This window comes from Alligator sinensis, unplaced genomic scaffold (assembly GCF_000455745.1).
Source record: "Alligator sinensis unplaced genomic scaffold, ASM45574v1 scaffold811_1, whole genome shotgun sequence".
Taxonomy (NCBI): domain Eukaryota; kingdom Metazoa; phylum Chordata; order Crocodylia; family Alligatoridae; genus Alligator; species Alligator sinensis.
The window spans coordinates 328,782-336,859 of NW_005842579.1; the positions used below are offsets into that span (position 1 = coordinate 328,782).

The window sequence follows — 8,078 nt, forward strand, 5'->3', positions numbered from 1 at the left end:
ACCCCATCTGCCCTGGGGAAGCAGGAGATGCCCTCAGCACCCCCCTGCCCTTTAGGATGGAGGGGAGCCTGGACCAGGCCCCCAGACCCAAAGTCCCTGCCCCTTCCTGCCGAATGGATCCCAGCCATTGGGGGCAAGTGCAGGTGCCCTCCCTCCAGGCTGGTGCTGCCCCCTGAGGATGCCAGGGGTCCCGGGAGCCGCCGGGGCCACGGGCAGGGCCATCAAGAGCAGCTGCTTCTCCGCCGGCGCAGCAAGGTCACCGGGCGGGTGGGCTCGTCCTCCTGGTCACTCTCGCAGCTGCGCTGCAAGGGGACAGGAGGGTCAGGTGGGGGGGGGGTGGCACAGGGGGCAGCCATGGCTTGGAGGCATCAAGCCTGGCTCGGTGCCCCTGGGGACTGCGCTGACCCCCAGCCCCAAGAGGGAGGCACCCTCCAGGCACGTACCAGGGGCTCGTCAGCCTTGCTCTGGTTGCACAGGAGCTTCATGCGGCAGAGGCGGTTGCAGGCAGACACCATGTTGTAGGAGAGCTGTAGGGTGGGATGCACGCTTGCATATGCTTGCACACACAAACCCTCTCCCCTTGCCCCCAGCTCCTCTCCAAGGCCACAGAAGCCCTTCCAGGCCTGGCCTCTCCTGCCACAGACATGCAGGACACAGCAGTTGTTTAGGACAGGGACAAAGAGGACTCTCAGGACCCCTTTACCTTCCACTTCCTGCGGGCGTTGAACTTGCGGAAGTTCTTCATGTTGATGGAGGACCGACTGCGGTTCGCAACCTGCTTCCGGCTCAGGGGCTGGTGGAGTGGGGCATGCGAGGGGTTACTGCTGCTCAACCCCTTCCAAATCCCTCCTGGCCCTCATGGGCACTGCCGGCAGCCCTTGCCCTGCCCCAATGCCTTGGGGGGTCCCATGTGCCCTGTGCCCCTTACCTTGATCCAGGGGTGGACGAGGCTCTCAGCCGCGGTCATTCGGTCCCTGGAACAGAGTTTGGCATCTTCACTGCCTCCTCCCCACCCTGCTGCTGCCCCACAGAACTGACCCCTGCTCCCCTCCACTTGGGGGAGATATACAGGGGACCCTCCACCAGACCCAGGCCTCACCCCGGCTCCTTGACCAGCAGCTGGCCAATGAAGTCCTTGGCCATCTCACTGGTCTGGCTGAAGTATTTGTTCTCGAATTCGTAGCTGCCGGCCACCACATTAGTTAGGGTCTCGGCATCCGTCTCGCCCTGGAAGGGCGACATGCCGCTCAGCCTGGTGGAGGGGGAGATAGGCCCATGAGGCTGTGCAGGATGGACACCCCCCCCCCAATGCCTGTATGGCCAGGTGGTCCCCTGGGTGAAACCCCCTTCATCTGACCAGCTTCCCCTGGGTCAACCAGGGGCCCCAATTCTGAGCTTCTGCAGATTGGAGCCAACAGCCCCCTGTGCTGGACAGAGGGGGCTGGTTTCCCGGGTCCCATTGACAAGGGGGCAGACCATGGGACTGGGGGGTCTCTAGATCTCCCCACTCTGAGCCAGGACTCCCTGGGAGGGATTTACAGCTGGGGCTAATGAGAGTGAGGGAGGCACCGCCGTGGCCCTGGGCACTCACAGGATGTAGGTGATGACCCCGATGCTCCTGAAACAGAGAGAGATGCCCCAGGTGAGCCCCCCACAACGGCTCTGTGCCCCCCACCCCAGGCACAGCAGGTCTTTCAAGGGCATAGGACCTGGCAGTCTCACCTGGGCTGACATAGGGACCCCAGATTCACCTGCCCTGCCCCTACCCGCCAGCCTTCGAGAGGCAAGAGCACAGCTCGGTCCCTGGATGGCCACCACGGGGACCCCCCCCCCCCCCCAACACACTTACCACATATCCGTAGCCGAGCTCAGCGGTTCATAGTTGATCACTTCTGGAGCTGCAAAGCGGGGAGGGAAAAAAACAGGGAATAGTCACTTCTGTGGCTGGTCCCCTACCCCCTGGGGGTAATGAAGGGGTGTCTCGTGGCCCCTCCCATCTAGCTCATAACAGGGTCCCGCTGCCCCCCATGAGGCAGTAGCAGTGGTGTGGCCCTCGGTCTGGCACCCAAGAAGCTCGAAGACATCGCTGGGACGCTGAGCCCATCCCCTCCCCCTCTACATCCCCCTCCTCTTCAAAGCCCCCCTCTGCCAAAGAGCCTTTCCATGCCTCGTCTTCCACCACCATGTTCCACCCCAGAGGTGGCTGCATTTCCATAGCAGGCAGCTATTCCTCTATCTACCCACTGATGCCAGAAGCCACTGGTCACAGCCGCGCGGCAGGACAGGCCGTGGCACAGGTCAGCGCCAAAGACCAGGCCAGGGGTAGAAAGCTCCAGCGCCCAGCCAAGCCCCTCACCAATGTACTGCGGGGTGCCGCAGAGGCTCTTGAAGGTCGTGCCATCCTCCAACTTCTGCGCCAGACCAAAGTCAATGATCTTGATCTTTGGGTTGGGCACATCCTTCTCCAGCAGCATGACGTTCTCCGGCTGCAGGGAGGGGCAGGAGGCACCATGAGCCCCAGTCTTCCCCCCCACCAAATCCCCGTGGCCCCTTGGCACATCCCCCTGGCTGGGGGCAGGGGTGGGAAAGCTGTGTCCATGGCTGCAAGACCAAGCTAGAGCTGCCCTGGGGCCGCCCTCAGCGGCACGGCACAACAAGGCATGGCTCCATGATGGGACCAGACCCCAGCACAGAGCACCCCCAGGATCAGCCCCCTCCCCAGGGCAGGGGCGGCAGCTCCAGGGGGAGATAGGGGGCACCTTGAGGTCAAAGTGGGCGATGTGCCGGGAGTGCATGTAGGCGACTCCACGCAGGATCTGCTCCAGGAACTCGATGGCCTCGGCCTCTGTCAGCATCTCCTTGGCAGCGATGAAGTCAAAGAGCTCCCCGCCGCAGATCCTGGGGGGGAAGGGTGGGGGTGAGCACCAGGGAGCACAGAGGGCACAGGTGTCCTGCACCTTTCACTGCCAGGACACAGCCAAGGGGCAGGGTCCCATCCCCAGGTCTGCTGCACCCTGGCCTTGGTGAGGTCCTGTCCCTGCTCCAGGCCTCAGTTTCCCCATCTGGAAAATGGGGGGAGAGGGGCCATGCAAGCATAGTGTGTGCTGATGTGGGGGGGTAGGGGGAGGAAATCAGAGCCTAGCCCCACCCCCAACCCTGCAGCACTCACAGCTCCAGCACCAGCACCATCTCGGCCTTGCTGGCGAAGAGGTCGTACAGGCGCATGATGTTGGGGTGCTCGAGCTGCTGCAGGATGCCGACCTCACGCTCCACCTGCTCACGGCCCAGCCCCCGGAGGCTGCCCCGGCACTTCCGCGTCTTCACAAACTTAGCGGCGTAGAAGGTCCCTGTCCCACGCTCCCGGCACCGCTTCACTACGCCAAAGTGCCCGCTGCAGGAGGGGGCAGAGTAAGGGGAGGCTCTGGCTGGTACAAGCAAGGCCCCCACCCTACTCTATCCACTCCCTAGGCAGCAAGTCCTGGCTCCCAACCTCAGTGCTCTAACCACTAGCCCCCATTTCCCTCTCAAAGCTGGGAGAGAACCCAAGAGCCCTGGCTCCCAGGTCTCCTAGCTCTTACCCACTAGGCCCTCCTGCCTCCCCGGGCTGCAGTAGAGCCCAGAAGTCCCGGCTCCTAATTTCTTTGATCCAACGACCCTGCTCCCCCCTTCCCACCCACAGCTTTGGGAAGAAGCAGGGCTGGGAACCAGGACTCCTGGGTTCACAGCTCGATTGGGGAAGGAGTCAGGACCCAGCTACAGCTGTCAGCTATGGGAAGGAACAGAACCTGGACTCCCAGGTTCTGCCGGGGGTTGGAGGGGAGTCCAGCAGCTAGAAGAGTTGCTCTGGGAAATGACCGTGCTGGGTCAAGCCCAGACTCAGCTGGCTGAGCTCAGGGCCCATTGACACCAGGGAAGGCTGTGGGCCAAGAGCCCAGGGACAGCCCAGGGGGAAGAGGAAGGAGCGTGGGTAGACGGTGTGGGCTGTGGGGTCAGGCAGCAGCTTCCGGCCACATTTGCTTCCCTCGCGCCTTGGCCCCAGCCTGTGCTCACCTGCCCAGAGTGTCTAGCAGTTCATACAGCTCCTCCACATTCCCGGCTTTGAACGCGGCCATGGCGTCGGCCCCTGTCACTAGCGCCTCGACATCCTCCAGGCAGCTGGACCCCTGCAATAGGCGCAGGCTGAGTGCTGGTGCCCCGGGATGCAGCTCAGACAGGGCCAAGCTGGCTGCAAAGGAAGAAGCGGCAAGGCCCAGGAGGCAGAGCCAGCTCCAACTGCACCAAGGGGATGCAGGGAGGACCAGCTCTCTGAGCACAGATCGAGGAGAGACACCAGGATCCCAGCGCTGGATTTTCCCAAGAGTGCCCAGTGCCCTTGGCTTCCCTTGAGAAAAACCTCCCCGGGTGCAGACAGGACAAGCTGGCTCACCCTTTTCCCAGCCAAGCGCCCACCCAGTTGGGCTGGGCACATGCCCACGTGCCCGGCAGCCAGGACAGGGAGGGAGCATGGGGAACCTGAGGGCCCGAAACAAGGCAGCTTCCCCCAGCACAGCCCCCAAGTTCAGGGGCCAGGATCCTCAGCCCCGGAGGGCGAGGATGGGACCGGAGGACCACCAGCCACTTTGAATGGCAACAAAAAGCCGAGCCCTAGCAGCACAGCTGGGGGCTCATCTACGGAGGGGAAGGAAGAACCCGAAGGCAAGGCTGGAGCCAGGAGCCCAGCCCCAGGGAGAGCACATCCCAGACACCAAGCCCCGTGGCTCCGGCTCACCTCCGCGGCACCCGTGGGGAGGCTCATGCCCTCCCCGGCAAGACCACTGGCCCTGCCATCCTCAGCCATGGGCTGCGAAGACAAAAGAAGGGCCTGGGTTAGCTCAAGATGTGGGAACCGGAGCACAGATAACAGCTCGCTGCTGCTGCCCGCAGAGGGAGCACGGCCTGTCACTCAGGAGGGACGAGGGTCTCCAGGGGGCGGTAGGGCCGTATTCCTGCCTCCCCTGGGAGGATGCCAGGGGGTGGTGGCCAAGCACCAGGGGGAGAGTCAAGACCTCAGGCCCCGGCTGCAGGGCACCAGGACACCTGGGTTCCATTCCCTCTGCCACTGACTTCTGAGTAACCTTGGGCATGCCCCTTCGCCTGGGCACAGCAGAGCCCCGGGTGCCTCAGAGGATATGGATCAGTCCTAGCTCTGCAAGCAGCACCTGGGAGAGCTGGGAATCCCCACCTGGAGCAGAACTTCAACCAAGAAGTCAGAAGTCTCCGACCAGGCGCTGGGGGAAGGTCTGCTGTGGCGAAGGCCGACCCTGGCTGTTCCCAGGGCCAGAGAGCTCCCTACCACCTGGGGAACCCGCTCTGCTTTCCAGGGGCTCAGGTGGGGGCTTTGGGGCTGGGGGCTCCGAGATGCAGCTGCCCCCCAGGAGTTGGAGAGCAACATGGCAGCTGCCCAGGAGACTCTGGCCTGGACTGAAAGTGAAACCGCCCACAAGGAGGAAGCGGCTTTAACGGCTCCGAGCTGGGGGGGCTCCTTCCCCCGCTCAGTGGGGCCCAGCCTGAGTCACGACAGCAGGAGCGCTGGCTGCCTAAAAATACGGGGAGGCGATGGAGGCATCTGTCACACGCAGCTGCTGCTGTCGTGAGCTGCAGAGGAGCCTCCGCAGAAGAATCCCCACTAGCTATACGGGGCTTAGGACACATGCAGTAGCAAAGGGCAGTGAGTTCAGGGGTAGCACGAAAGCAAGTGCCCTGAGCACGGCACTACCCAGCCCCCAGCCCTGGGCCAAGCTGAGCTGGAGGGACAGGGAGGCGACAACAGCCGTGCGCCAGGGCCAAACAACACCCCATTGTATGGGGCCCGGCCCTCGGCTCCCAGCACAATCGTCCACTGTGCCGGCGCGGCGGGTCACGGGGAAGCATGGGCGTGCGGGCTGCAACGGGCGCAGGGACAGCGAGTCCTTCCTGGGGTGGGTAGAGCACAAGTCCTGCCCCCCTGTGCAAACCCAGGCCCCCTAGGGCTCCCTCCCCAAGATTTCAGAGAGAACCCAGGTGTCCCAGCAACTCCCACGTCCCTGCTCTAACCACTACACCCTTCTCATGCCTCTTCTTACCTCAGTCCCGGGGGGGGAGGGATGGAGATGCCAGCAGGGCAGCAGTGTCAATGGTGCCCTGGTGTGGGTCCGGCTGCAGCCCCAGCTCCCCCCAGCCTCATTGGGGCATCTCCTGGGTCCATCTCATGGATATAACCTGGTGCTCCCAGGACCCCCTCCTGATCCTCCCAAAGTGAGCCCAGGCATAGGGGATTCTCCCCTCCCCAGGAAGAAGGGGTGACCCCGCAGCCTGAGCAGGGAAGGGCTGGTAGGAGGAAGGTGCCCACCTCTCCTCTGCACTGCAGGGAGCCAAGAGGCATCCAGCCAAGGCTGACCTTGCAGCAGGAAGGGAAAATCCCAAGTCCTAGCAGGACAGGGAGGATGGGAGGTAGCTGATGCTGCAAAGCAGAGACATACTGCAACCTTCCCCAGCACCGATCACATCCTCCCAGCCACAGACGTGCTCCAGGGGTCAGGAAGAAACCTCTTCAAGCTGCCAGGCTCTCTGCAGCATCCAGGGATGGGGCTGGACCCAGCCCTGACACCACCCCCCCGCCTCCCAGCCCCGCCTGGGCCTGCGATGCAACCAAGCTCTGGACACAGAGATTTTATTTTTACGAGCATCTCTTAATTGAAGCCTTGTGTCCTCCACCCTCCTTCCCCCGCCTTCCTGGCAAATGCCTTTGGATCTGGCAAGAAATCCCCCCAGGGAGCCTCTATTTCCAGCCCCTTCGTTTCCCACCACCCTGGGCCAAGTATGCATTTTTGGGCCTGCTGCTGCCCTTTGGCAGGGGCTGGAAAGCAGCCGGTTTCTCTTGCTCTGCAGCAGTCAACAAGCCACAGAAGCAAAGCACCGGGATGCTTTCATGCGGGGGAAACACGAGCCGGAGCTTTCTGGCTGCCTCTGGGGAGGGAAGTCCAATCCCCCCCTTGGCTCCAGGGCAGCATTATGATCCAGCTTCTGTGGTGGGAGAGTGCGAGCCGCTCACACCTGCACACACAGGGCCAAGGTTGCCGCAGGGTCCCTATGGGGGTCGTTAAATGACTCTGCCAAGGTCATTTGGGACATCAGTGGCACGGCAGAGCCTGGGCTCCATCCACTGATGCCCCTAGCACCAAAAGGCTTCTCCTCTGCTTTCCAGCCCCTCTCCGACTTTGCCTAGCAGAGGCAGTCCTGGGAGCTGCTCTGGGACCCCCTGCCCCTGGGAGGAGCGGACAGGAGGAGAGGGGAGAGCCTGGGAGGGCGCTGCGGGCACCAGGCTCAGCTGTTCCATGGGGAAGAGGGCGCATCATCCTCCCACTGCCTCCTGAGGCAAGTCCAAACACAAGCAAACACAGCTGGTGTGCGTGTGCGTGTGTGGGGGGGGGCTGCTCCACACCATCTCCTCCAGCCTGCACGCAACAGCCCACAGCGTTTCACACACACGCACAACACGGCACCAGCCCCTCCACCTTCACATGCAGTAACTCCAGCCAACGCAACTCACACAGGGCCCCTCCCTTTCCCGCACACTCACTATCACCTCTTCACGCTCGGCCATCTGCGCACGTGCGCACACACACACACCCACAAACACCCTTTCAACTCAACACCACCTGGCAGGCTGCCAGGGGCATGCGCTCAAGGGCAAAAGTGTGTGTGCGAGTGTATGCGAGCGAGGGGGCACAAGTGTGAGATTGTGTGCATGTCTGTGTTTGCACACTGCCAACCCAGCTGTGCCACAGCCCCCTTGTATGGCAGCACACATACATGCCCCTCCCCCTCCCTGCCCCTATAGCTCCCTTTCCATGCCCACGCACATGCACCCCTATATAGGCGGGTAGCTAAATCTCCCCTTTCACACCTACACACACACATATACACACGCACACTTATGAAAACACTCTTATGCACACCCCCCCTTACAAACCCTTACGCGCACACACTCATGAACACAACTGCATTGGCAGCTGTGGCCGCGGGTTCGCGGACACACGGCCCGAGCCCGGTACCCACCT

General features: G+C 62.8%; 1 protein-coding gene across 5 annotated transcripts in view; it reads right to left on the reverse strand.

Annotated features, from left to right (window-relative positions):
* Positions 1-6: 6 nt before the first annotated feature.
* LOC102382177 (death-associated protein kinase 2-like) overlaps positions 7-8,078 on the reverse strand; it is a 9,494-nt gene continuing 1,422 nt past the window's right edge. Inside the window, exons 2-13 of one of the 5 annotated variants that reach the window (XM_025214379.1) lie at positions 4,769-4,840; positions 4,051-4,155; positions 3,170-3,391; positions 2,760-2,898; positions 2,357-2,486; positions 1,850-1,898; positions 1,592-1,618; positions 1,100-1,252; positions 929-974; positions 704-793; positions 444-527; positions 7-302 (exon numbers count right to left, since the gene is read on the reverse strand). In XM_025214379.1, coding sequence (XP_025070164.1) covers positions 222-302; positions 444-527; positions 704-793; positions 929-974; positions 1,100-1,252; positions 1,592-1,618; positions 1,850-1,898; positions 2,357-2,486; positions 2,760-2,898; positions 3,170-3,391; positions 4,051-4,112 — 1,083 coding nt within the window. In that variant the 5' untranslated portion in view covers positions 4,113-4,155; positions 4,769-4,840 and the 3' untranslated portion in view covers positions 7-221. Of the gene's footprint in view, positions 303-443; positions 528-703; positions 794-928; positions 975-1,099; positions 1,253-1,591; positions 1,619-1,849; positions 1,899-2,356; positions 2,487-2,759; positions 2,899-3,169; positions 3,392-4,050; positions 4,273-4,768; positions 4,841-8,078 lie in introns of all 5 variants that reach the window. The other 4 variants (XM_025214376.1, XM_025214378.1, XM_025214377.1 and 1 more) reach the window with 4 other exon arrangements.